The sequence below is a fragment of the Desmodus rotundus genome, chromosome 2 (genome assembly GCF_022682495.2).
Source record: "Desmodus rotundus isolate HL8 chromosome 2, HLdesRot8A.1, whole genome shotgun sequence".
Classification (NCBI taxonomy): domain Eukaryota; kingdom Metazoa; phylum Chordata; class Mammalia; order Chiroptera; family Phyllostomidae; genus Desmodus; species Desmodus rotundus.
Genome location: NC_071388.1, coordinates 116185798 through 116204329, shown reverse-complemented (window position 1 = coordinate 116204329; position 18532 = coordinate 116185798). Strand labels below are relative to the sequence as shown.

Genomic DNA, 18532 nt, shown 5'->3' with positions numbered 1-18532 from the left:
TCAGCCTCTGGATTATTTCATCTAATCTGCATCAACACCCTACACTAGGAAGACAGCATTTATCCTCCTACTGGTTACATGGGGACACTGAGGCAGAGTGAGATCGGCTTCTTTCTTCAGTGACATTCTTCTAATGAGTAGCACAGCTGGGATTTGAATCTGGTCAGTTGGATCCTAGAGGCCCACTCTTCACCTTGACTACTCTGCTGAAGACCCTCCCGGCTCCTAGAGTCTGAGATTCTCAGCTCCAGGAAGGTGCTCTGCAGCATGGCACAGACAGCTCATTTATAATGGAGCCTGGTCTGTAAAAGTTTAATGAGGACCGTGTCTGATAAGGCAGCCTGCTCTTTGATCTTGGGTGAATGCCGGCCCCTCGCAGAAGAGGAACTGCCTGGCTCTGGGCTTTGGGGAGAGCCCATGTGGTCAGCCAAGGGCAGGAGGGGCCCAGGAGTAAAGCACATCTTGAGATACAGAAATGAGGCAGGTCTACCACTGGGATGGTGTGTAGGGCAGGCATGGGAGGAGCTGCTCCTTGGGAAGGTCCTGCAAGGTTGGAGATGACCCGCTGGAACCTTCTCCCGCCCTGCTGGGCCCCCATCTTCTTGGCCATTTCCCATCCCACACCCCCCAGAGATAGGCAGAACAGTGTGGGGCACAGTTCAAATCCTGTCTCCGCCACTCATACCCTTTTTGTCCTTGGGCTGGCTATAAAATGGGGGTCCAGCAGTACCCCACGTGGGTGGTTGTGAGGATTACATGAGTGAGTGCAACCCATGGAACAGCTTCTTGTTCAGAGTGAGCGCTGGACAATCATGTGCTTTTCTTGTTCTCATGTGGATCCTGAAAGGAAACCTACATTTCATTCCACTCATTCTACTGGGTTGAGGGCAGATGGCATTATATCCAGTCCTCCCAACACCCTGTAAGGTGGGCAATATTCTCCCCAAGCATAGAGGAGGAAACTGGAGGCTCCCAGAATTTAAGAGCTTCCTACGATCACTTACCTAGTAAGTGAGCTTGGACCCCATGCTCATACTCTTTGTGCCATGATTATCGTCGGAAAGGAAGGGGCATTTCAGTGCAGGTCTTAGAGCTGCAAATATTTTATTCCTGCTGGAAAGCATGGAAACAGAACAGTAATTAACCCAAATGAATTAATCACTAATAGTAAAAAATCAGGTGTTGATGGGGTAGATTGCCTGTTGGGGTGGGCAGTCCTCTCCCACTGTACATGCGCAGGCTGCCCACTCTAGGTAGAAGCTGATGCCAGTGCCCTATGCATTAGTTTATTCACCTCTGTCACTGTTGCTGGATTTATCTGTGCCCCACGTGCTATCCACTCAGGGTCACGCCTGCCAGCTGGAGCCAGTATTTGTTGAGGGAGTGCAGGAGCAGTGCCCTGCATGAGTCCCACTGCTGCCACTCTGCAAGCCTCCATCACCGCAGCCAGCACTCCTGCATTGATAACGTGTCCTGGTGCCCAAGGAGAAGAGAGGTGTTGGGCACAGGAGTTGCATTTCTGGAATGTGAATTTGACGTGTCCTGCCTAGCAAAGTAGAAAGAGATTAGTTGTTGCTTAACTCATGGGGGAAATTCATTTGGCCATACTCACCCAGTGCCCGCGTGCGCCAGCCTTGTGCCAGGTGTTGGGGATATAGGCCCATGGGGGCACAGTCTATCTCATGGTCTGGGAGGGGCATGGGGAGAAGCTGGGCCGTTACAGGTTGGTGTGCTGGAAGGGAGGCCAGGGGGCACCCAGAGCACCAGGCAACCTGGAATGGACAGCATTTGTCCGTGGAAAGGCCGGGGAGGCTGCCTTTCTCCATCCCACCCACAGCCCACCTGGGGCTCCACTTGCCCCTGTTCCCATGAGGGGCCTCCACTCCCATGCCAGTATGTACGAGGGGCCTTTTCAAAGCACACAGTGGTAGACTCAAAAGCTTGGTAAAAATTGGCAGCACACCCACCTCTGGGTAGACGTTTATCTAAACTATTTGGGATTATCCATCTAGTTTTGACAGGAGTCCAGGAAAGGAAATTCCACACACCACTTTGGCAGGCTGGGCCGAGCTGAGGAATTCTCACTGGGGGGAGTGTCCCTGTAAGTAGCCCTCCCCGCCTCATTGCTTAAACCCAGGTCCCTAGTGAAGTCTAATTAAACGGCTCCTTTTACTAAAGACTCTCTCTGACCACCCCCCTCAAGACCCCATGGCTCATATCTACTCAGGGACCCCCTTTCAGCCCCCTCTCATTTGCCCCCAGTAAGCTGTGACTTTCTGGAAGATTCTGCTCAGCTGTGCTCAGCCAAGGGCTGCTCTTTTTATAGACAAAGGCCCCTCATACCTGGAGGTTAACCCATGCCATAGGTCAACTGCAGAGGGCTAATGGAGACCAGCTCCCCCAGAGCCCTTCCCCAGGGCCAGCTGTGTTCCTGCCCACCCCCACCCCAGACACATGGATCACGTCCAAGGCCTCCTACCCACCCCAGCTCTGCACCAGCTATCACTTTGCTAGGGAAAACAACTTGAGACTTCCCTCTAGTTTTTTATGCTTTTGGGGCTTTATGTTTGAAAAGCTGATAACCTTCCTATCTTCCTGCTCTGAGGGGGAAAAATGTGATAAAGGGTAGGCAATTGAATTAACCCCTGTTGCCTTTGTGGCTAGATCTTAACCAAGTCCATCTGTATGGCCTCCTTTGTAGGCGCAATTTTATAACCTAATTTCCCTACCAAAACATCAGTGTTTACTTAGTAAGAAATCTGCTCTTTGTCGACTGAAAACAGTGATTTCTTTATTACGGCCCTGTGTAGCAAGTGACAGCTGAAAGCTGGCACTCAGCTCGGTCTGGCGCACACAGTGTGCGGGTCTGTAAGGGGACCGGGGCGCGCGGAGGCTCGAGTGGATCGCGTGTGCAATCAGGTGGGTGTCGGGCGTGAGCAGGCCTGTCGGGGGGCTGGCACTGGCCCGAGGGGACCTTGGCGGCAGACAGATGGAGCGGCCAAGGTGAGCCCACTGGGTGACCAGGAAGGCAGCCACTGAACCTGCACACGCTTTCCAGCAGCCCACACAAGTTCATTACCCACCCCCTGGCCGCTCCATTCCCCACCCCAGCCAACTGCTAAACCAAAGCCAGCTTCCACCTAGCTATGCTTTAAAATTTTTTTTTGATCTTATTAAATATTGAAGACATACAAAAGAATAGCAAAAGCATGGTTAAAATACAAAGACATACACCCTTGTATACTGCCCAGCCTAAGGCCTAGGGTCCCATGTGCCCCACTGCTGTTCAGCCCAAACCTCTTCGCTTCACACGCTCTGGAGTTTGCAACTTGTCGTCTCCAACATCTGTAGCATCTACCTTGTAGGTGACACCCCTCTCAACGGTGAATTGTTCAGTTTTGCTTTGTGTGCTGTATGGAATCATTGCAGGTGTATTGTTGGGGGACTTGCTTTTCACACCACGCATTTCCATCTGCAGATTCGCCCATCAGTGCCTGGGGCTGTTAATTTGTTCCTTCCTGCCGCTCTGTGGTGGCAGGCATGTGGGGTGTGTCTGTGTCTTTGCTGTTTTGGACACCATTGCGGTGGATCCCCCTGCACATCCTCCACTCCCCGTGAGTGGCCTGTCCTTCAGAACGAATGTGTGTCTGGGAATGAGGCTGCTGAGTCAGAGGGTGTTCACATTTCAACCCTCCTCGATGTTGTCAGACTTTTGTTGAATGGTTTTGCCAACCTTGCTCCCTTTGACAGGGTTCAAGGGCTCAGCTTGCTCCACCTCCTTGTTATCAGCATGATGTCATCATTTAAATTTTTGCCAAAATGTCATCTCCCTGTGACTCTAATTTTCTGTTTCCCTCATTACTAATGAAGTTGAGCAGCCTTTATTTATTGGCCAATAATGTTTCCTTTTTATGAAACACCTATTCAGCAATTTTGCCTGTTTTTCTATGGCATTGTCATTTTCCCATAGATCTGAGTAAGCATTTTATGTTGTAAGGTTACTCATTCCATGATTAGTTACATGTGTTGCAAATAACCTTTCCCAGTTTGGGCCTGGTCTCTTCACTCCCTCAATGAAGAGAAGTTCCAACTCTAACATAACTCATGTTATTAACATTCCCTTTATGATTTTCTTCACACAGTCTCCTCCCACCCAGCTGTCTGGTCAGAGCTTCAGTCCCTGGACTCTGTTAGCTATTCCCCAATATGACCTACCCTTTGTTCAGCTATTCTCCTATCTCAGAACACCAGGCCTTCACTGCTCATTGACCTCTTTCCATTTCCCTGAAAGATTCTAGGCCCAGCTCAGATGCCCTCTCCTGTAGGAAGCCTTCTCAGATCGCCCTAGCAGAGTGGATAAATTCTTTGCTTCTCACCCTTCTCTCTGCTCCAGCACTTTGTGTTCTATTTGCAGGCTACAATCAGCGTCCACACTTTTTCCATACCCCTACAGGTCCCAGCATGGTGATTTTTGTTATGGTACCCCATGAATTATAGGTTTGGGGGTCTATAATTTCCTGAGCTCATGGCTGGATCTGGGGCACCCTGCTCAGCAGCATCACCCTGGTGGCCTGTCATTGCCACAGCCTCATGGACACTCAGGCACCCTGCTGAGATCTGGCACATGTAGCTTTCGGATGGACCCTGGGAATACTGGGGCTGATCACACCTGGTGTACCTGTGAGTCAGGTTTGTGACCACATGCCCCACTTTCTGAGTGTGGGGTCCTGGCTGAGTCTTCCTCAGACCTCCAGCTTGCCACCTGGTGCCATCAGAGGCCCATGCTCAGTGAGTGTTGGCTGACAGAGGGGATGATGCATGAATATACAAACAAACCAGTGAACGGTTAGACGTGGTGGGTGTACCCCTGTTCATGGTTGTCCTGCTTGCTGGTTTACAGAGCCTGCTCCACATGGACAGGTGTAGCCCAGATGCAGAAGAACATGCTGATTGCCCCCCCAAAAAAGGAAAAAAAATTAGGTTCTGGTTTGGGCAGGAGCCATTCTCTAGTGCTTTTGAAAAGAATTCATTGTATATCTTACAACTGTAACCCCCCTGAGTGTTTTTTGAAAAGGACTTGATTTCTGGAACTTTTTAAATCTCTGGAAAACGTGGAAGCAAACTTGCCAATGTACAGTTTCACATACCAAAAACAAAATCCCCAAAAGCAGAAAACCAAAAATCAACAAAACCAAAACCCTTGAAGAGGAGATTGAACCTCCACCCAGAGGAGCCGACAGAGCTCTGTCTGTCTGCTGGTAGGCCTAAGGGATCAGGCGCGCCCTGATGAGTGCAGACACATGCCTGCCCAACCCACCTGGGCCTGGCACTGAGGAGCCCCAGTTTGGGGATGAGAGTAGCTTAGCGTGGCAAGGCCATCTTTAGGGAATCTGCTTTCCTTCCAGCAGGTCAGTGGGCCTAAGGCCACCTGCCCAGTGTTTCTGAGAAAGTGGGTGACTGGCCCCAAGCAGCTCGGCCATAGCAGAGAGGTCCTGGCCTGCTCACTCTGAGCCCGCTGACCTCTTCCATGGCTTTATAATCCTGGTGGGTGGTAGCATCTCAGCCCAAAGGCAAGACTGGTGCGTGAGAGCAAGCTGTCCTTGGGGCAGGAGGGTTGGCGTGTCAGGGCTGTTTGCAGGGCATGTGCAATGATGGGGAGTCAGTGACTGTGTAATCCAGGTGGTGGGCAGGAAGGCACGTCCCAGGGCCCTGTGTGCATGGGGCTTGGGGTGTAGCTGGAAGATGCCTCACAGCAGGGAGGGGGCTTCCTTCCTGCCAGCCTGCCATTGATGGAGACCTATGGGGGCTGGGCTATCCCAAGAAATACACACGTGCCCTGCTCTCTGAGAGCTGACAGTGTCAGGAGAAAGGTGACAGTAATAATGACGGCAATGTCTGAGCCTCCCACGGGCCTACTCCACACCAGACCATATGCTGGCGTGCTGTAGCGGTTCCTAACAAGTTACAGCAAACTTGGTGGATTAAAGGAAAGTCACTTTCTCACAGTCCTGTAGGAATCTAAAATCAGTATCGCCAGGCCAAAATGGGGCACAAAGAACCCACGCCTGCCTGTGTCTGGCCCTGCTAAAGTCTTTGCACAAAGCCATCAGAAGGGGTGTCTCTGGGTCACCAGGGTCCTACCTCCAGCTCCTGACCCCCAACGGCTTATGCTGAGTCTGCGTGAGTCAGCACCCCTCAGCTCTGCATTGTCTGCCTCTCCAAACAGGCTCCGTGGGTGGGGTACAGGGGCCCCGATCCCTGCCCTTTCATCCCCTCCTCTCATTGCATTAAGGAGCACGTTGGTTCCTGCCCTTGTGCCTTGGTTCTGGCTGTGCCGTAGGTCAAACACCCTCATTTCTCCTCTCATCAAGCAAAGTCTTCCTCTTCCTCCTCTAGCCCTGTGGAAGCCATACATCCTCTAGGAATGGGTCCCAGCTCCCAGAGATGGCACCTGTCTCCAGGGGTCTAGGCCCAGCCAGTGTGGCACTGAGAGTTACATGTGGCCATGCAGGGTTCTCATCACTTATGCCTTTCCTTTCATATCCTTTCAAAAATCTTGAGCCAGCACATGAGGAAGGGTCCTAGGACTTGATATTGGATGATATAGGGTAGGTACACTCCTCCACCCTCTGAGTTTCTTCTGTTTGCTTGTTAAATCTAAGAAAAGAGATGCCGAGACTGGCTGAGCACCTACTGAGTGCCCAGAGCCACACTGCGCACTCGCCACACTAGTTCAGCCCATCTCATAGCTGCCCTCCAGGCAGGCTCCATTGCTCCGTCCTGCAGGCACGGACAGAGGCTGCAGGTAGCACCACCAAGGTCCACAGTAAGTGGCAGAGCTGTAATCAGGCCCAGAAAACCCATACTTTACCCACACATGTGAAGGCTCCCTCAGCCCACACCCCACCCAGGGTCAGCAGGAGGACCAGCTGAGGTAAGATCTGGGAAGGGATACCAAGCTGAACTTCTTGAGGGCAGAGACAGCAGAGGCAGAAGTGTGGCTCTCAGGGGCCTGTTGGAGATGTCACAGTACCAAGTCTGATTCGAAGAGTCAGAAAAGCCAGTATCCATTCCAGCTTTGCTACTTAGGCAGGTCTCATTACTGTCCTGGGCTGCAGTTTCCTTCTCTTTTAAATGGAGATAGTAAAACCTGTCTTGCAGCGTCATTGGATGTATTGCAGGCATCGCTGTCCAGTGAATGTTTGTAACTTGGCGGCAGCGGCAGCTTCCCCTCGGCAGCAGCTTCCCCTTGGCAGTGTCCAGTTGGGCTCAAAAAGCAGCCATCCAGCTAGGTCTCCACTTGCTCTGTTCTTCCCCCCCTTCTCCCTTCCCTTCTTTCTACCCCTGGCCATCATCCTGGTCTTTGGGCCTGGCTCTGAAATCTTGTCCAGGAGCTTTGCAGGACCCCTCTGAACAAGGAGGGAGGGAGTGAGGGAAGAGGAAAGACCCTGTTAAGGAGCACCTTTCCAGGGCCTGCCCCACCAGCAGGCCAGCACCCACATCAAGGGGAAGCGCAGGGGTCCTCTGCTACAGCAGAATCAGGCCGGTGAGTCTGGGTCCTGCCCCTGTCCACTGCTAGCAACATGTGCACATGCATGCACACACATGAGGTGGGGAGGCAGTTGAGTGTTTTTCTTACCCAGATCCCCGTGCCCGTGCCTCATGTCTACACAAGGAAAGGGCAGGACATCTGGGGTCCCCTCTGCAGTCCTGCAGGTGGCAGGGTGGACAGGCTAAGGAACTATGGCTCGAGTCTGCCTTGTGGGATGCTGGGCCCGGGATCACTCTGGGAAGAGCAGGCTGTGTTAGTCAAGGCTTGCCTTGATAGGCCTTCGCAGTTGCCTAAGAAAAAACTTGGCTTAAACTGGTTTAAACAAGCAAGCAAACAAAATGTATTGTTTCAGATACTGAAAAGGCAAAGGTACTAGTGTCTGGTGAAGCTGGATCCATACCCAGGGATTCAGTTCAAGAAACTGGTTCTACATCTCTCAGCTCTGGTGTTCTGTGTATCATCTTCACCCTTGCCCCCACCTCACCCCGAGGGCCCCCAGCAGCTCTTCACTTACATCCTACTTGCTTAAAAATCCCTGTGGACAGAGAGCACTTACTTCTCAAAGGGTCCAGCCAAAGCTGCTGTCTTAGATACACATGCACATCTCTGAACCAGTCACAGTGCCTGGGGGTAAGGGATGCCCTGATCAACTGGTCTTAGGTCACATACCATCCCACCCCCCTTCCTCAGCAGAAGAACAGACATGGTCCAATACAGATCCAGCCCAATACAGATCCAGCCCAAAGTGTTCTATGGGCTCTGCTCCAGCCCCCCAGGCATAACCTTCATACACACCCATCCTTACACTCCATCCTTTTTTTGCATATGTGGATACTCATGAACTTCTATTCATCTTTCAGAGCCCAGCCCAAATTTCCCCTTCTTCGAGAAGCCTTTCCTCACACTTACAGGCACTTAGGAAATTTGTTCCTATTCTAGAGCCTTTATCAAACTTCCCACTGCTTACTTGATATGCAGGTCTGCCTCTTACACTTGGGCTCTGAGCTCCCCACAGTCTCTGGGCACAGAGCAAATGCTTGGGACAATTTTGTTGGGATTATGAACAAATATATAAAGAAACATCTGGTAGAGTCAGGCTCAGATGAGCTCAGAGCCAGACTGAGGGGAGAGGGCAATGCATAAGGATAGTGTCCAAGCTACGTGGCTTGCAAAAAGGCTGACTCTGCAGTCCTGTTGACTGCGGCCTGCAAGTGTGTGAGTATGTGTACATACATACTCATCTGCTACATAGTAGACTACAACCATTTTTCAAAATGAGCTCTCACAGCTGGCCCTTTCTCCCATCCTCAAGGCCACTTCCTTGAGTCTCTGCTCAGTTATCAGAAATGCGAGGCATGGACAGGCCAGAACTGAGACCAGGGTCAGGCCCCTGTGGTAAGTGGTGTGGAAATAGATGAAGAAAGGGAGATTGCAGCTGGTGGTTGGCCTAAAGCAGTAGCTCTCAATTTCCCTTGCAGATGTCTTTCCTGGTGAGGTCCCATGGCGTGGTCCTCAGTTCACCAGTACTGGCAGCACCAAGCCTGCCTGGCAACTCTTAGGCCCTAGGATGGGACCAAGTTTCCAAGAAGAAGACGGTGTGTTCCCTGAAGGACCTGCTTTGTAGGTTGGCGGTTTTGTTGTGATTTCAGTGCTGCTGGGAAGCCCCCTGGCCCCCCAAATGCATTAATAATGCTTGGAATTCTGCCATTTGAAATTTGTTCCTTTGGCTTTCTTTGGTCTGTCAAAATGACAGCTCTTAGAACATTTGTGCCCCTGGATCCTTATCAGTCACTCACAACACTGTGTGAGGGAGAGGTTCCAGCTCCCTCTTGAGGACTGGGTTGGATTGTGTGTGGTGAGGGGGTGGTGTGGGATGAAGACAAAAAGGGAGCTGAAACAGGGCAGGGAGAAAGCCTCCCATCCTCAGGGGCTGCCCCTCCCCAGTCCTGCCCTTCCTAAGCCCCTCTCACAAAGAACCGAGGGGATGGGCACAGGCTGAGGTCCAGGCCCACCTAGGTTGGCTGTGGCTCCACTACCTGCTATCTGAGTGACTTTAGGCAATGGACCTAGTCTTTTTGTCTGTGTTCCCATCTGTAAAATGGGCATAAATCATTACTTTGTGAAATTTTTATTTGGATTAAAAAAGGAAATACATGCACATGGTCTATGATGCCGGCACTCGGGCTGCCTATCTTGAGGAGGTGCCGTGTAAGGGCACAACTAAGGGCTGCTGAGGTGAGGGACATCCTGGGAGGTTTCCTGGGGGAGGTGTCTGGACAGGCATTCTTGGCTGTGTTGGCTGATGGGTCTGTGGTCTTGGCTACTGAATGCCCTGGTCAGTAGATGCTCCACACCCCAAGTTGACTTGTTGCTGAGACGGGAAGGAGTCCATGCTTGGTCTTCTTATGCCACCCTGGTGAGGTGCCAGAGAGGGCCAGTGTCCTGGCCATGGCCACCCAGCTGAGTGGGAAGGATCAGGGTTACGAGGAACCCAGTGCTCTGCAAGATGCAGGCAGTGCACAGGGGCAAGCTCCTGTCCCTCCACTTCCAAGCCCGGTTTCCTTGAATACTGTCCAGAATCTAGTCTTGCTGTGCACGTGCAGAGAAGCGCATTCCATTCTGCCTCTGCAGGGAAGCTCTGCTGGTCCAGATCCAGCCCCTCCCAGAACCAGCACCAGCAGTCTCCACGGCATTGGGAAGAGCAAGGGGTTGTCCTATGCACCTTTCATTAGCTGTGTGAGCTGACCTGTCTCACCCCAACCCCTATCTAATCTGTCTTGAGGTATGGAGGTAGCTGCTCTCAGCTTCCTGCCCTGTCACACCAAGGGAACAGGGAGTCCTCAGTGCATTCTCTGGTGGAGGGGATGGCCCCTGGGATGCAGACAGCACCATCCTGGGAGGGAGACCAACTGGGGTTGAGTCCTGGCTTGTATCTCTCTGGCCATGCACCACATGGAGGGGTGACTTCCCTCTCTGGACCCTGCCTCCTCCTGGTTGGTGCTGGAGTTTGTACACATCCTTCTAATGGCCACATAGCTCTGCTGCCTTCATCCAGTTCCTCTGTATGGAGCTTCTGGACCTCACCCCCCCCCCCAACAGAGCCCAGGCCTGAGACCCAAGAAAGTGCCCTGGAAGAAAGGAGCTCCTTGTTTCTTCGGCAATGGCACGCGGTGGGAAGAGGGGTTAGAAGTCACTCTCCCTTAAAGGGTGGCAACTGAGGTATGGAGACAGAAGTCCCAGTTGCTCCATGTGGGGACTCAGGCCCCACCTGCCACCTCCAAGCCCAACTTCTGAGGCTGGACTGGGTTCCAGTCCTGCCAGGGTGGTGTGCACACTATGGTGTTCACAGTGCCGAGGTGACACCCCAACCCAGCCTCCTACTTGGGAGAGGCTCACCTGTCCAGTGGAATGGGGGTCAACTTAGACAGTCACCAGGCTGCCATGTAGCTTAAAGTTGTTTTTTCTTTAAATCACCATGTAATCAATGGCTTGTCTCATGGGGCCTCAGCTGTAGTCAGTGGGCTCCATAGGGCAACCTCTGTGCCAGGGAGATATGGGCAGGCCCCTTAGGACCACCTGCTTCAGTCAGCACAGGCTGCTCTGACACAACCCCGACCAGAGTCCTGTGGGCCCTGGGAACCTGCCTCAAGTGACTGGGAAGGGCCAAAGGATCAGCTGTTCTGTAGGCCAGCTGGATATCCTGCCTTTCACTGAATTATACTCAGCCTTCCAGAACCTGCACCTTTCAACCCCAGGTCTGTCCTGAGACATACAGAGGTTTCCTCCCTGCCTCACATGTGATATGCTCCCTGAATCTTTTCTTCACAAAACACCTGTCCTGTTGTGGGAACGTGAGCATCCATCCTGCCATGGTCAGTGCCTGAGCCAGCAGGAACTACCCTTGGTGAGAGTGAGTTAGCATGGTTCTGTTTTTTCCCCCTCGGACACATGGCAGCCCTGTCCAGAGTAGAGCCATCTCTTAAGCCCCTCACACTGAATGCAGTTGCCTCATGGGTGGACTGGCTTCTAAAAATGGCCTGTGAACAAGAATAGCTTGAGGCTATGACTTATAATTTATCCTACCAAGCTCAGTGGCTGGCACACACGTGAAGCTGTCACTGGTTGTGAAAATGCCTCTGAAGCGTTCTGGTTCCCTGCCAGTGGCTAGCATGCAGAGATCCCTTGGACATGTTCTGCTCCCAGGCAGCACTGGGAGATGGACCCACCTACCAGGACTGGAATGGTACACCCTGGGGACAGCAGGGAGAAGGGAGAGAGCTGATGCTGGGGAAAGGGGCTTCAGGAAGGACATCACTGAGGGGCAATCCCTGACCTGGGTGCATAGGGAGGACAAAGAATGAGCCTGACAGGGTATAGGGTGCAGGAAGGTATTTGAAGCCAAGAAGTGTATCAATGTGGAATTGGCCTGGCTGGTTCATTGGATCTGTACATCTATTTTAATTGCATCTGCAAAAGCTAGAAAATAGTATGGCGGAATGATGACACCCAGGCCAGCGGAGCACTCGTCTCTGAGTACCAAGGTTTGTTAACCTTGGGTTCGGCTGGGGTGGGGTGGAAGGATGGGGAGAAAATACAGACAACTGTAATTGAATAACAATAAAATTTTTTTAAATAAAAATAAAAATGAGTTTGTTAACCCAGATGTTAAGACATCTAGGTGTCACCTGTTTGGGGCCTGGTTTGCACTGTGTTGTAAGCACAGTTTCCATACACTGTTGAATATAATCAGTAATCTCTACTTTGCTCCAGCCAAAGACATATTATTCCCTCTCTGAAGTAACCAGTTCTAACAGTGCCAAACTTTTGCATCCAACACCAAGCCTACATGAAGACTTTGAGGGCCCCCCGGGGCACTTCTGAGTTTTTCCCTCAAAGTGTGATAGTAACACTAGAAAAGCAGGTTGACAGCTACGTCGCCATTGTAGGGCCTTTCATTCTCTTGGCAAAACTATGAAATAGATACTATCATTATCCCCATTTTACAGATGAGGAAAGTGAAAGAGAGGTTAAATTAATTGCTTAGTTTGACTGAGCTGTTAAAAGGCTGAGATTCTAATCCAGGTTTGTCTGATTCTAACACATATTCTTTTCTTTACACTCTGCCAAGTCATAGAGAGACCCTATTTTCTGAAAACATTTGAAAGTTAAATGTTGGTAAATTTCATTCCCAGTGACTTAGCTGTGAGTTTTCTTCAATGGGCATGGTTTGGAGTAGATGACCTTGAAACACCCCTGCAGCTAACATGCTAGCAGCTGCGTAGACTCCCCAGGGTAGCAGGTCTTGTGTAAAGGTCCGTCTTCGCGTGAAGCAGAGCTGACACCTCTCCTTGAAGACCAACCAGGGGACACAGGTGGGGTCGTGGCCATACCAGCCTGGACCAGAGGGACCAAGGCAGGCTCATGCCTGACCATTGGTGGGCATCTGAGAAGGGAGGCTTTGTTAGCATTAGAAGGAATTTCATGTAAGGGAAGCTAAATAATATTCCAAACTTAATTGTGGCTCACCATTTCAAAATTCTTCTTGAATCCCGATCTCCTTCACAGCAGCTCTGTGCTGAGCACTCACACCAGTGATGTCCATCTAAAATTCTCCATCTTCGGGGCAACTCCTGATCCCCCATGTTCTCATTTCTGTTGGGAATGTGAGCTCTTTGCATATTTTCATGTTCTGTTTTCCATACATCTGCAGAATGCATGCCTGTATTCCTTTATCAAATTGACTTGTTGTTGCTATGTGTTCAGCCCGGAGCAGGCACTGGGGAAGCAATGGTGACAAGTTGCATAGCTGTGAACCTGCTGAGCCTGTGGTCCAGCGCAAACGCAGCCATGCGTGCAGAGAACCCCGTCCCCAGCACAAGACTGGTGGGCGGGCAGCCTCGCCGGGAGCTTTCAACCTGCATTCACTGGCTGACGTATGAGAGTTCAGACTCTGTATGAAGGGTGACCGAGGGATGTTGGCATACAAAATAAAAAGCACAGCTTGCCTGTTTGGTCCTGCTGCTTGGCGGGATTCCCTGCATGTCCTCTTCAGCAGGCCATGCCTTCTTAGAAAGCTTCCCTTTTTCTCTGCAGGCCTCCTGCCCTGAGTGGCAGCCCTGTCATCTCTGACATCTCATTGATTCGGCTTTCCCCACACCCTGCCGGTCCTGGGGAGTCCCCTTTCAGCGCCCCCCACCCGTACGTGAGCCCCCACATGGAGCATTACCTCCGTGCTGTGCACAGCAGCCCCACACTCCCTGCCATCTCTACAGCCAGGGGTCTCAGCCCTGCTGACGGTGAGTACTAACTGTGTGTGGTGTCAGGTGGGTACTAGACTTAGTGGGATGTACACTTCCTAAATCAATGTGTCATGTCACTATCTTGTACACCTAAAACTAAGAAAATATTGTATGTCAACTTTAGTTGAAAATAAAAAGAAAAGTTAAAAACATGAGCAACCAGCCCTGGCTGGTATGGCTCAGTGGGTTGAGTGCTGGCCTGTGAACCAAAAGGTCGCTGGTTCGATTCCCAGTCAGGGCACAGGCCTGGGTTGTGGGTTTGGTCCCCAGTTGGGTGCCTACAAGAGGCAACCAATTGATATTTCTCTCTCACATTGATATTTCTCTCCCTCTCTTTCTCCCTTCCCCCTCTCTAAAAATAAATAAATAAATAATCTTTTTAAAAAAATGGTACTCTGATATAATTAAAAAATAAAATCAAGTACTTAAAAAAAAGGAACCAGGTGAATCTTCTCAAAATCTACCCACTGAAACTTCCCCTCTCAGCCAAGTCAGTGCCAGGTTAGCAGACCCTTGCTATGTACACTTCTGAGCCTATGGGCAGAGGCTCCAGAAACACAGATCCCATGAATCCTTTTCTCACTAACACCTAAATACTCACCAAGAGGAGTGTGTCCTCTTCCAGCTCCTGGGTGTGACCATAAGGTGAAGCCGAGCTCTAGATCTGAGAAGGCTCCAGCTGGAGTTTTACAGTGAAAAAGGTTTCAGTCTCTAAATGTCCAAAAAGGCTCCCTGAAGCATCAGGCTCATCTCCCTGGCAGTGAGGTTTGCACTGTGGCTGGTCGTCATCAAAGAGAAAACAGACAAGGCAAATGGTTGCAACAGTGGGACCTGAAAATGGCCGGACAGAATGTGGCACCATTCTGAAACGGCCCCTTGGGGTTAGAACCCAGCCCTGAACTCTGCGTGGGTCCCCTGGGTGGCCTTGACCTAGCTGAGGTATCCTTAAAGGTTGTGTAGCTTCCCTATCGGGTCACCTTGCCCTGGAAAGCGTGCCAGGGCTTCCCCACACCTCTCCTGATGACCCAGCTGGCAACACGCTGGCCTGGAGCATGAGGGTGCAGGTCATGCTCCAAATGCTGCCCCAGCCTTGACATTCACACGGGGTGTAGTGGGCTGAACGGTGCCCCAAGAGGATAAGTCTGTGTCTTAATCCACAAACTTGACAGCACTGCCTGGTTTGGAAAAAGGGCCTTGGAAGACGTGGTTACATTAGGAATTTTGAATTGAGATCATCCTGGATTCTCCACTTTGGGCCTTAAATCCAATGGCAAGCATCCTTATAAGACACACAGATGAGAAGACAACTCAAAGATGGGACTGATGTGGCCACAAGTCAAGGTAGCAGGCAACCCCCAGAAGCCGAAAGCAGCAAGGAAGAGATTCTCCCCTAAAGCCTCCAGAGGGATGAGTTCGGCCCTGCGGACACCTGATTGTGGACTTCTAGCCTCCAGATCTGTGAGGGAATAAAATTCTGTTTTATGAACAGCAGTCAGCACCAAGGCTATACTAACTTGTCACAGCAACCTTAGGAAACTGATACACATTAGTTTTACTAGACAGGAGGCAGAACCCAGCAGTCCCCTGGGCCTAGGCCTGGGCCAGAGGAGGCCCTGCGGGATGTCTGTAGGAAGGACAAGGAACAGAGCACTCTCCCAGAGATCTTACGAATCAAAAACTGTAGTTTCTGCTGACAGCCATGTAGCCCATGCAGAGCTAAGTGGTGAGACAAGGCTGCCCTTGAAGGAGACTTTGAGTTGACTGAGCACTGATTTTATGCCTGATTTTGATATAAAAATTGATGTAGCTCCTACCACACCCACTTATCCAGGCCCCGAGCCCATGAAACAACAGGGATGGGTTCAGCACCAGAGAGGATGTGGTTAATTTGCATGACCCTGCCCCTCAGATACCCTGAGACCTCACTGTCCCCGGCCCAAGCTCCCAGGTGACTGGAGATAGCATGTCAGGCTCAGAGTGCAGCGATGTCTGCTGTGCCAGCCCCAGCGCCTGCTCACTCGAGGCCTGGAAAGTTCGCCAGCAATCCAAGGCAGCAGTGCCAGACCGTGCATGCCCTGAGAATGAATGGGTACTCCAGGGAAGGCTTTAGGGAGGAGGGTGTTTCTGTCATGGACATGGAAGGCAGAGGCCTTGGAGCATCAACCTGGCTGGAGGCCAGGACTCTCTCTAGAGGACACAGCAGGAGACAGGAAGAGGAGGAAGAAGAATATGGCCTCTTCTGCAGCTTGGCTTCCTCTCTCTGCCCAGCACACATATGATCTCCTTTGGTATTTGCAAGACAGATAGCAGTGAAGCTGTGGAGTACAGTGGTTAGGAACTTGAACCCTGGCATCCAGCTACCTGCTGTGTGGTCTTGGGCAAGATCTCCAGCTCTCTAAGTGCTGAGTGCCCATCTGCTAAGGGGTGGAAGTGGCCCCTCAGCACGTAGTGTTGTGGTGGTAGTGACATTAGACAATGACTGATTCCCTCAGTGCTGTGCACACATTGACCACTACTATCATTTGTAGCAGTAATTTAAATGGTGGGTACTATTACCCCATTTTGCAAATGGAAGACTGAGCCAGCGCAAAGAGATGGCACCTTCCCAATTTTGCATACCTGGTAAGAGCTAGCACTCATGATGGGTACGTGTGGCCTCCAAGCCCCCCATCCTTTCCCTGGCACGACACCTCTGAGGGCCAGGCCCCTAAAGATCTGGAGTCCATCCTACCTGCCTCTGCTGTGGCCCAGGCAGGGCTGAGCAAGGATGGAGGCAGCCAGCTAAGGGGCAGGGAGATGGCAGACTGTGGCAGGTGGGGAGATGTTCTTGGCCAGTCCAGGCCAGCTCTCCACTGTGATCTCACCTTGCATTTCAGTGAGACTGACGGGGCCCAGCTGTCTGGCTGCTGTGTTCACATCTTTTTCATTTGAAACCTCTGCTGGACCATGGACCCAGATGGCTTGGAGCTGTGGGCTTCTGTGGGGCTTGGAGGGGGAGGAGAGAATAGGGATTATGGCTTTAACGCAATGGAGGAATGCACAGGGGAGGCCACAGTCTTGCCTCCCTCCTCCCCATCAGCAGAAATACATCCAACCCACTCAGTCACTCAGTGGGGACATGGACCAGAGAGCAGAGTGACACGGGGCTCAGGGGCAGAGGATGGACTAGAGGGCACAAGGGGGACTCCCCAGGCTGGGTGTGTTTCTTTGTCTTTTTTTTTTGGCCAGATTCTAATGGCTTCTTTCTTTCTCCTTTCTGCCCACAGTGGCCCATGAGCACCTTAAGGAGAGGGGACTGTTTGGCCTCCCCCCAGCAGGCACCAACCCCTCAGACTATTACCACCAGATGACCCTCATGGCAGGCCACCCCACGCCATATGGGGACCTGCTGATGCAGACAGGGGGGGCCACTGGCCCACCCCATCTCCATGACTACCTCAATCCAGTGGACGGTGAGTGCTGGGCCAGGTGGTAGCAGGGCGTGGGACTGGGGATGGGACTGACGGTACCCCGTGGAGCCGAGAAGGGTGGTTGCTGCTCCTTTGGGGTGAGGAGCCCTAAGGAGGCATCTAGGATTTACCCCAACCCCTTCCGTGACTGCTGTCCATGGTGCCAAGTCTGAACTGCACACACAGCTACTTAGTGAGCCAGGATGGGCCAGGAAGTGTGTGAGGAATTGCAGACACTGCAGGGAACAAAACACACTCACCTCTGCCTTCATGAAACTTCTAACATACTGAGAGAGACAGACCATGCTGGGCAGGGCCAGGGAGCACTGGGGCAGAGTGGGGGTGCAATCTTAAATGAGGACATTGAGAAGTCTTCCCTGGGGAGATGATACTTGAACAAAGACCTGAAAAGGGTGAGCCGTGCGGAAATATGTGGGAAGAGTCAGGTAAGGTAATCCAGTCAGGTAAGTAGGCAGGGGTGTGCCTGCTGAGCTCAAGAAACATCCAGAAGGCCAGTGGACCTGGCAGCTGGGAGGCAGAGCAGGAGTGGGGTGCCAGAGTTCTGGGACTGGCCCTGCAGGCCAGTCTTGGTGAGAGTGTCTTTCCGGGGGAGTGGCATGGGGCCCTTGGAGGCGGTTGGACAGAGGAGTAATGAGATCTGCCGTATTTTTTAAAGGAATCTCACCCTGACTGCTGGTCTGAGAATAGATTTAGGAGCAATGTGGAAGCACAGGGTCTGGTTAGTAGAAGTGGTCATGTTTTAAATAGATTTTGAAGACAGAGCCCAATTTGTTGCCAGATGGAATGTGCCGTTAGGGAGAAAGAGAGGCATCAAGGGCAGGCCCAGGGGCTTGGGCCTAAGTACTGGAGAGCAGAGGCGTGAGAAACCAAGCCAGGGGCTGAGGGCTGGGCAGATCGGGCAGGTGGCAGATCAGGTGTTCATAGATAAAGGTCTTGGTGCCCGTTAGGTACCAGGTTCTTCCCTCCCACTGAATGCCAGTCTCACAGCTGCTCTCACAGGAGCACCTTCTGCCTTTGACCGTGAGCAGCCCTGGGGTCAGTGCCACTCTCCCTGCTGGACAGGGAGCCAAGCCCAGAGGCACTTGGGATCCAGGCCAGGCAGTAGAGCTGGAAACCACTGCAAGAGCTTGGCAGTGGCTCCTGCAGATTTGTTCTTATCAAGCACTGCCTGGGATGGCATGTTCAGTCCCTGGTGGCAGGGAATAGACAGA

At 51.8% G+C, this 18532-nt stretch overlaps 1 protein-coding gene across 1 annotated transcript in view; it reads left to right on the top strand.

The window, feature by feature from the left end:
- GLI2 (GLI family zinc finger 2) overlaps positions 1-18532 on the top strand; it is a 257455-nt gene that overhangs the window by 201599 nt on the left and 37324 nt on the right. Inside the window, exons 4-5 of the mRNA XM_024569726.3 lie at positions 13646-13848; positions 17118-17303. Coding sequence (XP_024425494.2) covers positions 13646-13848; positions 17118-17303 — 389 coding nt within the window. The remainder of the gene's footprint in view (positions 1-13645; positions 13849-17117; positions 17304-18532) is intronic.